Here is a 14,485-nt window from a genome sequence, read left to right on the forward strand (position 1 = left end):
AATGGGCAAAAAACAACCATTATGCAGTTGGTTATTCCACTCTACCACCAAATCCATTACTTATATTAGGCTTAAGTAGCTTGCCAAAGGTTAAAGTATCATCAAAACTAAAACTAATGTGGGGAGGATGCTATGTTCATTTCAAACACAACAATGAACCTCTTTATAACTGAGACTGAGTTATTACAATGTGCCATTTTATGTTACTAAAGCAGAGGTTTATTGAAAGTAAATAATAATAATCCTTGCATTTGATATAGCACCTTATCAAGTCTTTGAGATGTCTGAAAGAGCTTCACAGAACATACTGTAAAGTGGATTCACTGTATATTTTGTGGGCGAAACATGGCAGCCAATTGCACACAGCAGTTTCCCACAAACTGCTGTGGATTGAGTGTCCAAATTATTATTTATTTATTTTTTGGAAGGGATTATTAGCCCCAGAAAAACGATCCGCCAGTCGACCAACAACCGGGTTCCTACTTACTCCTAGGTAAACAGGCGTGTGGAGTAAGGAAACATTTCGCCAAATATCTTCACATTGATTGTGGGTTTGTCAAGAGCCCATTAACAACTTTGGGTATGTAATACAACAACAACAAGATTACATTTATATAGTGCCTTTCACGTCGGGAGGACATCCCAATTCGTGTTTGTAAGAATTGCCCAAGTGTTTTGCTTAGCCATTTAGTTGCTTACTGTGAAATTCTATGAAAAAAATCAAAAGTATTCCGATTCAGGTGTACTATTCCTTCCTCACTTCCTCCATCCCATCATCAGTGTCTGAGTTTTCAGACATTGTGCCTCTATGCTCCAGAACTCTTTTCCCCAAATCCCTTTGCCTTTCAAAGTATCTCCCTGCCATTAAAGAGTTAAAATATCTTTTTGTCTGTGCCTTTGATCAGTAATGTTTGTCCACACATATACAGTCACTACACGCTACAGTAAATCCTGTGATGTAATTTGAGATATTTTGACAACGTGATAAGGTGTTATCATATGATGCAAAAATTATTATTTATAAATACCATCAAAACTCTGCCCCTCTTTGCTAGGTGATTTCCCCCGCTCCCCCCACCATCATCTCTGTGAAGCACTTCAGACATTGAACCTACATGAAAATGCTTCAATAAACTTCAATTTAACTTGTCACAACCACTTAAGTCACCCTGCTGTCAATATCCTAGCTGCATTTTTATATGTATTTACATATATGCTTAACTCACCACTCCGGATAACTCGTCACCTTTCCCTTGGAGAGACAAGTTAACAGGAAGTTACTGTATATAAGTGCAGACTGTTGTATTTCGAGAACACAGTACTGCATTTATGTCTAAAGTTACTAAAATCAAAACTGAAGGAGTTTGCTATATTTATTTAACGATGAGTTCCCATTAGAGTTGCACCACATAATTAATGTGAAACATGATGATGGTTTTTATTTCAACATTGTCCATGTTAAAAGTCTTTTTTGGAAATGGCACCTCTTAGGGAAGCAGAGAATTTTATCCAGCAATTGTGTGCAATGCTTAGATTTTGTCCATGTCAAAAGTGAAAATGTCTGTTCACATAATTGATAACGTGCCCTAAACAAGTTTCAATTTCAAACCACTGAAATTCTCATGAAAGATCCATGAAGTTCATCATATTGCATTGATACAAAGTGGATTGATAAACTGCATCAGAATTGTTTTAAAGTTCAATTAATTTTATTAATAATAATAGAAATAATAATACTAATCAATTTTAATATCAAGGAATCATTCAAGCTGCCAGGATCTGCTGTGAAAGGTATAGAAACTGGCCCAATCTGGACTGGCTGATTTGCTGACAAGAGTTTGCAAACAACTGACCACTGTCTTTGCATATGTTTCAAAACAAATTTGATTCAATGATCTTTTTCGGGCTGTGAAAATGCACAAACGTTTATTTCTGACACAGTTTCAACTTCAAAAACCGTAAAATAGTCCAACAGGTGAGCTGCAGCTGTCTTTTCCTCCTGCATTGCGGGTTGCTGCACTGCTTGGGTTCACAATAAGATGGATTGTGAGACAGGTGCAATTCCCAGCTGCCATTTTTCTTCTACAGATTTCCGACCCAGCCAGGATCTCCAAGCAGCCATAGAGATCTGAAACATCACAAATGCCTGAGTTTTATAGACAATTGACAATCGTGAGATTTTAGTTTGAATAAAAGCAAATATGTTAACCCAGTTCATAATGCTTTTGTACATAATGGTCCCTACAAACACCAGGCTCTGGGCTGCATCATGTACCCCCCCTCACCCGCCCCACCATTGGCGGGAAGCCCTTTTGCCACTCTGAACCCCACACTCTGGAACTACATCCCACAGTCCCTCCGCCTCACCCCCTATCTTGCCTCCTTCAAGACTTGTCACAAGACCCTCTTCGAGCGTACCTTTGGTCACCCTCCTTCCTCCCCTGCTCTCCACCCTCCCAAGATCCCAACCCACAACTCGGGTCCGAAACACTGACTGTCCAGCGCCTTGGGACGTCCACCCAATGTGAAAGGCGCTTTACAAATGTAATTTTCTTTGTTTGTTTAACAAGTCGTTGTGGTCCATAAAAGGCTTGGAAATTTACAAATGAGGAACATAGCCAAAAAAACGATCGACACAACCACTCTTAAGAAGATGGAAAAATCTAAACTGATGCTATTTTCGGATATTGTGACAAATTGCTCTCATAGTAAATTGACATGAAGATGTTTTATCAAAAGTGAGCAATCACTATTAGATTCTCGTGACAAGGGCTGTAGAAAGCTTTGAACCTTTGATGCTTTACGTCAGTTAGAGTGTCTGTAACAGATGCTGGACATTTATTAGTCTCAGGTTGACCCTGTTAATGCACATTGTTGCAAATGTCCCCACACTTAAAGCAATGCAAATATTTTATGTTTATGATTTCCAGAGTCCTTGTCTCTGCAAAATGTTGTTGTATCCTCGGTTAATAATCAAATAATTTAGTCCACAATACACTTTCCAATACACAACAAACTACATGGCATAAAACAATTTGGCTGTAATACTCTGCCAACACTGACAGCCCAGCCTGCGAGGCGTGAGATAAGGTACTGGACGACAGCCACTACTCAAGCATTTGTACTTCTGCATGAATCACCCAGGAGGGGAGAGGCAATTGGAGGAGGGGGGAGGGGGAGGAGAAAAAGCACAAACTATTGAACCAAATCTATATGAGGCACAATATTGCAGTAGTGCTGTGGGATCTTTAATGGGCATGTATTGTATAAGCCCATCACGCTTAAGAGTATCCAAATCAAACTGAACGTTCCACATATGTGTATCACCCCCACATGGAAATTTTCCTGATTCTAGAATGGAACGTGTGCTTTCTACCTGGTTACTTAATTCTACAGCTTACATAATTCTGGAAAGTCTTAGGTGTACATTGGGAAGAGCCAAAGCTTGGGATTCCCAGAGTATGGAAAGAAAGCACTGCTGCAGTTTAGCTAACTAAAACTGCATAGCTTGCCATTGTGAGCACAGTCTGACAAACAACAACAACAAGATTCCATTTATAGAGCGCCTTTCACGTCGGAAGGACGTCCCAAGGCGCTGGACAGTTGGGTCGGGACCCGAGCATCGGGGGGAAATGGTCAGGGTGAGGGGAGGGAAGGGAGGGAGCGAGGAGGGGGTAGAGAGTCGAGAGGGGAGCTGAAGGCACGGTCAAACTTCCCTACACTTGTCCAATTAGAATTATCCTACCCATTAGCTAGATAGTAAGACAGTGCGAAGAATCCCAGCCCCACTGTCTGCCTCTCCAATTTATGCAATTTAGGCTAACTGGTCTGTCTGCAGAAGTGCCTTGGATTACTACAGACCCATCTAGCTCAGAAACAAACTGGACTACGAGACCACTGCAGAGTTGACTCAATTCCAACATTTAGTTGCCATGTAGCATTCGGTCACAGATTCAACTCAACCCCAAGGAGATTGCGTAATACTGTGACATGCATTCTGGGCCTGCAATTTTGAACCTGAATTGGCTTGTGTTCTTACTGCAATGAGGTCCTGCCCAACAAGTTTGTTGGTTAAATGGGAAACAAATTGAGGATATCAAATCAAAAACTGTAGATGTTTATAGTTAGATGAAAATCTGAGATAAAAGCAGAAAATAATGAGAATTTTGGAAATGCAATCAGTCATCAGCATCTGAATTACAAAGTTAAGTTAATGTATCACGTGTGACTTCATTTCCTTGGGGGCAAACACAAGTGGGTCCCCTTGGTGCTCAGCTGGCTCCAAAGTGACAAACTTGTCAACAGAATGTCGAAATCAAGTCAACCCTCTCTGGTGATCTTTTAGTCCTTTTCTTGCAGAGTTTGGCTTCCTGAGTTAACAGGAGCTGAGTGGAAAGGATGCCTGCCCCCAGTGACTGGTCTGCCTCTTGAAACCACACTGATGAGCCAGAAAGGCTGGTTTGTCATGAGCAGTGCCTAGAGTATTGGTGACAAACCTGACTCAGGAATTGACTACTGAGACCAACACAGATGGTTGGACATGATTCTGAGAGTCCAATGCCAGCATGTCTCCTTGGAGGCAGTTTAGCTGAAGGCATCATTAACAGATTGTGATATGCTGGAAGGAGGTGTTAAAGTCTCCATATGGTACAAAGGTAATCTACAGATGGAAATAAATACACAGGGGTGAGTGAGACAGCCAAATGAAAATGTATTAATTTTCCAGTACAACTCTTTTACAAGATCACACTTAACTTGCATTTATATATCGCTATTCATGTAAGGTTACATTTCAGGACGCTTAAAGGGGGTTGGATGCCAAGTGGGGGAGGAAGTGAAGGGGTAGATCACCATAGATGCGTTCAAAGAACTAGGATTTGAAACGTGATTTAAAGACAGAAAGAGAGAATGCGAGACGGTGTGGTAGAGTGAGGAAGTTCCCGAGGTTAGGAGCATGGGAACTGAAGGTTCTCCATATTGTTTCCAATATGTCACAGAGAGGGGTGTGCACAGCAAGCCCAAGTTAGCTGAGTGTGGAGCTGAGTGGAGGAGTAGGATAGGAGGAGATCAGAGAGATGAGGAGGTGTCAGGGAGTGGATGGATTTGGAGTTTAGGGTGAAGACCTTGAAATCCACACGCTGGTAAGACAGTGGAGATTGGCGAGGAAGGGTGAAGGGTGTGCAGAGTTTGGTGCAAGTATGGAGGTGGACAGCAGAGGAATGGTGGGAAAGGTGTGGAGAAATGGAGACGACCAAAGTTGTTATGACATTAAAATCGTTGAAGCCGTGTAAAATTGATGGCCAAAGAGAAAGTGAGACACTGCTCCTAAATTTGGCTGGAACAGGGCAGGCAATGCTAGAACTGTCACTGAATGAAAATAGAAAGATGAATTGAAGTGGGATCATGTTCGACATATGCAGTGGAGGCCATCGACTTAAAGGTAGATGTGAGTCGCAAAGAAAAAAGGAAGGTTCAATGTAAGGCATACTTTGTGCTTGCTGATTGCAGATTATAATGAATAATAATCTGCAATTGATACAGCACTTATAACATTTGAGAATCTCAAAATGTTTAATGTTTCTGTAAAGCATGGTGACTGTGTATTTGTCAGCAAATAAAGCTAATTTGTGCACAGCAATGTCAGACAAACAGCCATCAAGTGAATGACCAACTTTATGTGGGTGACTGCTGGCCAGGAGACTGAGTCAGTTCTTGTAGCAAAAGCTGCTGTTGGAAACTCCAGCTTTTTTACAGCTGATGGATCCCACAACAGCTGGCAAAGGCTCAATTAAAATAATAAGATCCTGGGATAATTCAAAGTAGAAGTGTGTGAGTTACCCTGCATCCATGGCCTGGAGCACATCAGAGAGTAGTTTTAAGCATTATATTTCTCTTGGGTTGGTGAAGTTCCCCAATTATAGTTCAGGGTGGCTAGGTTAGCAAGCAGGAGAAACATTGCAATAGTGGCAAAACTTAAGATGGTTCCGATATCAGTCTCTCTCTTTTTTATCTTTAACTCATGTAACCTATGACTTCAATAGGTTACATGTCTGCTTTTGACGTGAAAGCAAATTAAAAATTGTCGATGTTAAACAAAAAATTATGCATTTTCCACTTTATATGTTTTAAAATATCTATTTGCATTATATGCTGACAGCCCCAATCTACATGGATGCACACCCCACCTCATGGAGCCAGTGCAGAACCTTGTTTTTTTAAATTCGACTCTCAAGTGTCCTTTGAACCTCCCATCCATACTTTGACCTGTTCAGCTTTCTCCTCCCTCAGACTGCCCACACTTATCCATGTTTTCATCACGTCCATGCCAACTCTGCTTACCAGATTTCCCAATTCTACTCTCCACACTAGGATCCGCAAGCCTACCACCCCCATCCCTGACCAGTTCCACCGGCTCCCTCCCCATCCCCCACAGGATTGAATTCTCTTTTAAATCCCTCCACAGTCTAATCCAACCTTACCTCTGTGACATTCTTCAACCCCACCAACCTGCCTGCTCCCTCTGCACGGCTGGCATTCACGTCCCCCGCTCTGCCATCAGTGGTTGAGCTTTCAGTCTAAACATATATACACAAATTTTCACCATATATATATTCTTCTAGCTATATTAATAAAATGACAATGTCTGTGTGTCAGTGTATCCGTCAATCACGCAATAAACAATTGACGTAGAGATATGATTTATACCTCATCGGAAAGGTCTTGCATCTGGCAGTGTCATGGGCATCTGTTTTGGGGGATCTCCTATCGTTGATGAGCTATATTACAAAATGCTTTAATTAAGCCCCAAAATATGAGAAATGCATCGTATCCTGTAACTACATAGCGACAGAGGAAAGTACACACCATTCAGAGATACATCTATATTCTGTAACAAATATATGGCACTTTTTTCTGGTTGTCATGGGAGCTAGAGTCCTCCCATGTGGGACAGACTGAGAAACTGAGATAGAGAGAGGCAGAAAGAGAGAGGCTGGAGAGAGAGAGAGACTGAGATAGTGAGAGAGACTGAGAGGGGGAGACTGCGAGAGGGGGAGACTAGGGGTGGTGAGAGTGAGACAGAGAGGCAAAGAGAGAGAGCCCTCCCCGCCTTTTCTCTCTCCTCGACCGCATCACCACTTCCCTCTGCTCCAGCCTGGGCATTCTCCGCCGGGCCCATCGTGGCTCCAGGTACTGGCTGTCCCAGAGCAGCAACCCCACGTGTCCCATCATTCGTTCCCTCCGCTCAAACCACCTCCTTATGGCAAACCCAACTCCCCCTCATACGTACCCTCCCCAACTCTCCACTCACATCACTCTCCATAACCATCTCTCCTGTACAACCCAAAATCCTCTCCGCACCACTCTCTCCTCCCCACTCCAGCAAACCCACCTGCATTTCCCTCCAAAATGTCCGTTCCCTCTCAAATAAAGCCCTCACCATCCACGACGTCATCCTGGATGAGCACCTTGATATTCTTGGGCTCACCGAAACCTGGCTCTCCCTCGATGACCCAAACCCATCTGCTCGAGTGCAGATGGCGGAAAACTGGCCTAACAGTCCATCGCCAACTGTGGCTCGAGCATCTCCACAGCTACCACCATTCTTTGATACGCGCAAAAACGTCATTCAACTCCAACATCATCTTGGAGGTTAAACACAACCCTAAAATCCTTTTTTCCCACCACCCACTACCTCCTCCGTGCCCCCCATTCAGGCCTCCTCAATCTTCGTATTAAATGCCAAGTGCGAGGAGGTCATGGACTTCTTTTCATCTAAAATACTTAACACCTGCCAGGCAGCCTCATCCACCTGCCCCTTGTCACCCACCACCACGCATTCTCTGTCCCCCTCACCCTCCTCATCATCTGCTCCTACCACCACCCCCATTCTACATTTCTTCCTTCCCATCTCTCCCTCCTGCCTCTCACACACCATCACCTCCATGAAACCCACCACCTGCTGCCTCGACCCTCTCCCCACCAACATACTGGTCACCCAGCTCCCCCTCCTCTGCCCACTACTGGCTGACATCATCAACCAGATCCTCTCCTCCGGATCGGTCCCTGCTCCCCTCAAAACTGCTGTCATCACCCCACTCCTGAAAAACCCTCCCTAGATCCCTCAAACCCCAGCCATTACCGCCCTATTTCTTACCTGCCCTTCCTCTCAAAAGTTCTAGAACGCGTTGTTACACACCAACTCCGCGCAAACCTCTCCTCCCACTCCCTCTTCGAACCCCTCCAGTCCGGTTTCCGCCCACAGTACAGAGACTGGGCTTGTGAAAGTCACAAATGACATCCTCTCTATCCGTGACCAGGGCTCCCTCTGCCTCCTTGTCCTCCTGGACCTCTCCGCCGCATTTGACACTGTCAATCATGCCATCCTCCTCCACCGCCTTTCCTCCGTCATCCACCTCAGTGGGACCGCACTCGCCTGGTTCGAGTCCTACCTCACAAACCCCCAGCAGTACATCTGCACAAACGGCTTCTCCTCCCACTCACCCGCCTACGAAGTACCCCAAAGATCCACCCTTTGCCCCCTCCTCTTTCTGATCTACATGCTCTCTCTTGGGGATGTCATCCGCAGACATGGGGTACATTTCCACATGTATGCAGATGACACCCAACTCTATTTTTCCACCTCTCTTTGCGGGAAAAAAAGTCCCCTGATGTTCTGTCAGGCTGCCTGTCAGATCTCAGGGACTGGATGAGTGCAAACTTCCTTCAGCTGAACATTGACAAGACGGAAGCCATACTCTTTGGCTCTCGTCAACATCTAAAATCTCACGGCTCTCACCTCTTCCACCTACCTGACCTCCCACTAAAACTCTCCGAACCCATATGCAACCTAGGGGTCAGGTTCAACCCCCAATTGCCCTTCCTCCCCCACATCCGGTCCCTCACCAGCACCGCTTTCTTCCACCTGCGACGCATCGCCCGTCTCCGCCAATACCTCTCCCCAAAAGCCGCTGAAACCCTGTTCCATGCCTTTGTCACCTCTCGGCTGGACTACTCTAACTCCCTCGTCGCCGGTCTACCATCCATAAAATCTAAATAATTCAAAACTCTGCCGCCCGCATTCTTACCCGCACCAACTCCGCTCCCCGATCACCCCAGTCCTTGCCAGACTGCACTGGCTGCCTGTCCCAGAGGGGATCGATTTCAAGATTCTCACCCTTGTATTCAAGTCCCTCCACTCCGCTGCACCCCCCTACCTCTCTGACCTCTTCTCTCCTCAAAATAGTACCCGTTGCCTTTGTTCCTCCGGGTCTAGCCTCCTCCTCGTCCCCAGAGTTCTCCGCTCCACCCTTGGCGGCCGTGCCTTCAGCCACTATGCCCCGAGGCTCTGGAACTGCCTTCCTCACTCCCTTCGTCTCACTCCCTCCCGTCCCATTTTCAGTTCTCTGCTGAAGACCTTTCTTTTAGACTGCGCCTTTGGTTACCTTCCCCCCACTCCCCCTGGCTCGGCCCCGGGATTCGTTATTGTAAAGCGCTCTGAGACGACTAAGACAGAGAAAGCGAGACAGAGAGAGAGAGTAAGACAGAAAGAGATGGACAGACAGAGAGCAAGAGAGATACACAGATAAGACTGTGGGAGAAAATATATTAAAGGCGAAATGTCCATCTGTGTGTCAATCTACATTCCATATTGGATCCTTTGGTTGCAAGCAAAGCTGCAATGGGTACAGCTATATGTGTATATATATATATATATGTGTGTGTATATATATATATATATATATAAAAATATATAAAGTGACTTGGTTGAAGGAATAGCTTTATATCAAAATTTGCAGATGACAAAGGTAGGAGGCACAGTAAATTGTGTAGATGGTTGCAGGAAGTTACAAAGGGATTTAGACAGATTAAGTAAGTGGGCAAAACTGTGGCAGATGGAATTCAATGTGGGGAAGTATGAGGTCATCCACTATCAAAAATAGCAAAACAGAATATTTTCTAAATGGTGAGAAACTAAGAATTGTGGAGGTGCAAAGGAATTTGTCCACATACATATGTATGTACACATACACAAATCACTAAAAACAAGCTCACAGGTACAAAAAGTTATCAAGAAAGCTAATGGGATGTTGGCTCAAGTGAGCTGGAATATAAATCAGAGGAAATGATGCCTCAATTACATTCATATTTTCAAGACTGTGGTGGATAGATATTTGTTAGGTAAGGATAGCAAGGGATATGAAGCAAGGGCAGATAATTACAGATCAGCCATGATCTTATAGAATGGCAGAACAGGTTCAAGGGGCTGTATGGCCTATGAAAGGAGCTAGATAAATGCAGCTTGCTATTTATACCCATACAATAAATAATAAATAATGATTATACTTAATATGGCATCCATTATGTTGAAACATCTCAAGACACTTCATAGAAAATTGTCAAGTGTAGCAACTGTGTGAGTTGCCAAACATACCTGCAAGCAGGTTGTTGGCCAATTTTTTTTTAAAAGACTTTTTTAGACCAAATGTTAGATTCCAATCCACAAAAACACCTTATTTTGCAGTTCTTGGAATTTGTTATGTCACATCAAAACCCTGAAATGCATCTCAAAGCATTTCAGGGTTTTCTGTTACTTCTAGTGACTGTGTATTTGTAGGCTTGATGACTAACATGGAAGTAGATTGTTAATGTTTGTAATATTAGGAACTCTTCTGGTGGCATAGCTATTAGTGGTACTTTATTAAAGGTCTACTTACAGCCACTTGAAGCGTTGATGTGGAGTTACAACAGAACAATTATCAGTATTCATTCCAGAAGCACTGATTGCACTTGAAAACATAGGTACGTTTTCAATAGCTGTCTGAAACAAATTATCCTCGAGAAGGGTGGGAGGCAGGTAATCTCCTGGACATACTGACTAGTCAGGAAAGCTCCAGTAACCTTTTTCCTTTTATAGAAAAGTATTGATTTCATATTTTTAAAATGGGTTATAATCTTTTCACCATAATGAAAGTTTTTTTCAATTAAAACAGCTTCCATGGCTACACAGTATTTTCCACGAAATTTTGAAATGCAAGATGCTTGTAGCATTCTAACTGCAGTTTTTATACCTACTCAAAATTTGCATACTGGATAGGAACATCACGTACAGTCTATGTAGACTTCTATAACACTAAATTCACATCTTGTTAACTCATCAATTATGAAGGTTAGATTGAATAGCATAATTTAACCCTGCAATGTATTTGTCAATTGTGCTTCTACCATATTTTGTGATTGATAAGAACCAGGACTCTTGACGTTTTGCTCAGGGACTTAGCTGAGGATCAACTTTAAAGGTCTATTGGCTTAGGGGACACAGAATCTAACTTCAAAGGCTTTCTAAAGCCCAAGTTGAGCTTATCAGAAACGTCTTTTAACATCACATAAGGTAATTGGACAAGAAACCCAAAATTTGTACAAAATGTAAAGCAACTATTAGCAGAGGTAATGGGCTTAAAATTATTGATCAGTCACTGTCTTTGGAAATCAATGTAAATCTACCAACACCAGTTGTGTATACATGACATTTGAAAGGTGATATATTCTGACACTGCATAGATGAATACAAGGCCAATGCAGTTCTGGTCACCCTTTGTTTGAAAGGGAATCATGTTGGGAGGGTTCGTAGATAACTAGATTCTATAGATACATTTTTAGAGATGAACTTATTTTCAATGAAAACAGATTGCAGGCGTGTTAGTACATTGCTTTCATTCCATGCTGTATGTTCTGTTGATATTGCACTATATAATGGCATTGCCTTTGAAACAACTTATTTTTTGTGGAGTTCACATGTTTAAACTTAGTTTGGTATATAATTGTAAGTAGACTGTATGTTTAATGAAATGCAATGATTCCACTTCCATTTATTTTCTCAAAAGACAAGTATTTATTAATATGAAAGCAACACTGTACTTGAAATAGATTTTTAAAAAAACACATCAGATACTTTCCATGACTGACACAAATTCTGAAAAGTAACCATCAGGGTCACCCCAAAAGGAAACTGATCCAGCAGATCAGGTCACCAGCCTTGTCCCCAACTTTAAAACAAATAATCCTCTTTGAAAATTAATCTAAGTAAATTTCAATCAGAGGGCCTTCAATCCAACTTAATAAATCTGCACGAGTCATCTACGGTAAATTTCTAAACAAGCAATGGAAGTGTATAAAGCTAAAGATCATCTTTCAATTCATGGTATTTCCTGGAATGTAACCAATTACATTTTGAAATGGTTGCAGTAATATTACTGAACTCACCAGGGTTAACATTCTGTCTCAACTGTAGGTATTCAAACATGTAAAACTCAAGAGGAGAGACTACAGTATAACACAAGCTGAATGCACAATTCTCCACTAGTCTACTTCTACACCCCTTCACCAATCACATGATGGTGAGTTAATATCACAATGGCATTTTCATTATGCAACTCCCCAGCCTATTAACTGTGCTACATCACAACTTTGCAGCAACAGTGAGTAACCACAGTTTAAAATTTGAACACATTCAGTATTTATAATATAAACACATTAAGTATTTATAATATATGAACAAGATTGCTTGGCGAAGAATGGGAGGGTGAGGGGAGGTGGAAAGAAAAGGGCCACACATCTAATCAGCTCTCTGCTGGTTTTAATAAACGTGTTGCTTCACTCACTGTTGAAAATATCACAAGATTGTCTAATATTAAAACTGCCTTCCAAGCATCCATTATTCAGTTTGTGCTCCCTGGCAGTTTGCCCTTACTTTCTTTATCCTCCCCCTCCCCTGCTGAACATGGTTACTCATACGTGGGTTTGATTCTACAGCAATAGGAATTCTTCATAACTGGCTATTCCTCCAAGTGCTGGACAGTGAGTATCGCCCACAAAATATGCAGTCAATCCACTTTACAGTATAATCTGTGAAGCGCTTTGAGACGTCTAGAAGACGTGATAAGGCGCTATACCAAATGCAAGAATTATTTATTCGCAAGTTATATAACCATTGGGGAGTTAGGTGGGGAAAATCATAGCTAAGCCCAATCCTATCCACGTGCAAAATTTCCAGCAGGAGTCACCATCTTCAGGAGAGAAGGGAATACAATTTGGGAAAGGGAGAGAAGGGGAAAAAAACACCTACCAACAGTAAACAAGATATCTTTCTAATGAGCTAAAGTTAGCAGCATAAGGAATGCACATGCTGCAGTTCTATAAAAAGCACAATAAACTGACTGAAATCAGACAGCATGAGCAAGAGAGACAAAGCACAAGTTCATGGGGCTTATTGATAAAATTTTACAGAAAACAAAAGTGTAGAAACTGAAAATGTTTTCATCCTCTAGAAATTGGGAGGTTCATCACATTCCACCTTAACATTACAATTATAATGTAAAAAAATAAAAGACACTTAAAAATCAATTAACTGATAAAGCTTCCAAATACGACCTGCAGGCACTTTGTTTTGGAATGTTTAAAAATCAAGATTAAAAAAGTTGACATCTCTTGGTTGAAGTTGCGGGCACTGCGAGACCAACGCTGGCTCACTCAGTGCAGACATTAGTAGTAGTCTTTGCTGAACTGCTGGTTCCATGGCTTCTGACTCCAGAACTGTTGAGGTCGCTGCTGCAAGACAAAACACAGAACAGGATGTGAGAAATGGAGAGCAGAATAGCATGTAAACGGGAAATAAAAATGCATACATTCAACTTGCAATTTCTAGATTAAAAATTCAAGATTAAAGTACTGTAAATGTAAAGTACTTAAAGCAATGAGTTTCTATATGTCAGATACCTAGCTGACCAAAAGAGGCCCATTTTAAAAGCTAAAGCTACAAGAATTATTGTATTTTTCAGTTCCTCTTCACCGAATGGTTTTAGCAAAAACAGAAATCATTTGAGTCAAGAGCAGGAGAGAAAGAAAACCACCTCTTTACAGAGCCAGATACTGAATATAAACCAGTGGCATTTTAAGGGTTATACTAATTCTTTGCATTTCAATACAATAATTCTTATTAAAACACATTGTAAACAACAATCTGCATTTATACAGCACCCTTTGCAAGGGGTAGCATCTCAGAGCATTTAAAGAGTTACAGGTCAATTTACATTTCTCTGTACCATTTCATGGAATGTTGCTTACCACTTGGTGGTGACGGTTCCAGTTTTGTTTGTAGCCCTGACCTTGGTTGAAGTTTTCATTTCTGTAGCCTTGGTTATAGCCACGATTATTTCCCCTGCCCCTGAAATTCTAGGAAAAAAGGACAACTTTTAATGTTTAAAAAAAGTCAGCCAACCACTGTGTATCTTGCAAAAGACCAAGGTTTCCATTATACCCTCATTTCTTCTGCAAGGTTAAATACAATAATTTTAAAATCACATTCTTCAATGTTCCAACACTGATTTCATGTAGAAGTCAGATAGTTCTTTATGGACTAACCATAATATTTGCAAAAAAAGTGCTTCACAGGATTTACAGGAGTACAGATTGTGGATTTTGCAGGCCA

At 42.0% G+C, this 14,485-nt stretch overlaps 1 protein-coding gene across 1 annotated transcript in view; it reads right to left on the bottom strand.

Moving 5' to 3' along the window:
• Nucleotides 1–11,866: 11,866 nt before the first annotated feature.
• Nucleotides 11,867–14,485, bottom strand: part of hnrnpua (heterogeneous nuclear ribonucleoprotein Ua) — a 28,643-nt gene continuing 26,024 nt past the window's right edge. Inside the window, exons 13-14 of the mRNA XM_042332745.1 lie at nt 14,122–14,229; nt 11,867–13,605 (exon numbers count right to left, since the gene is read on the bottom strand). Of these exons, the coding sequence (XP_042188679.1) occupies nt 13,540–13,605; nt 14,122–14,229 (174 nt within the window). The 3' untranslated portion in view covers nt 11,867–13,539. The remainder of the gene's footprint in view (nt 13,606–14,121; nt 14,230–14,485) is intronic.

The sequence above is a fragment of the Callorhinchus milii genome, unplaced genomic scaffold (genome assembly GCF_018977255.1).
Source record: "Callorhinchus milii isolate IMCB2004 unplaced genomic scaffold, IMCB_Cmil_1.0 Scaffold3, whole genome shotgun sequence".
NCBI lineage: Eukaryota > Metazoa > Chordata > Chondrichthyes > Chimaeriformes > Callorhinchidae > Callorhinchus > Callorhinchus milii.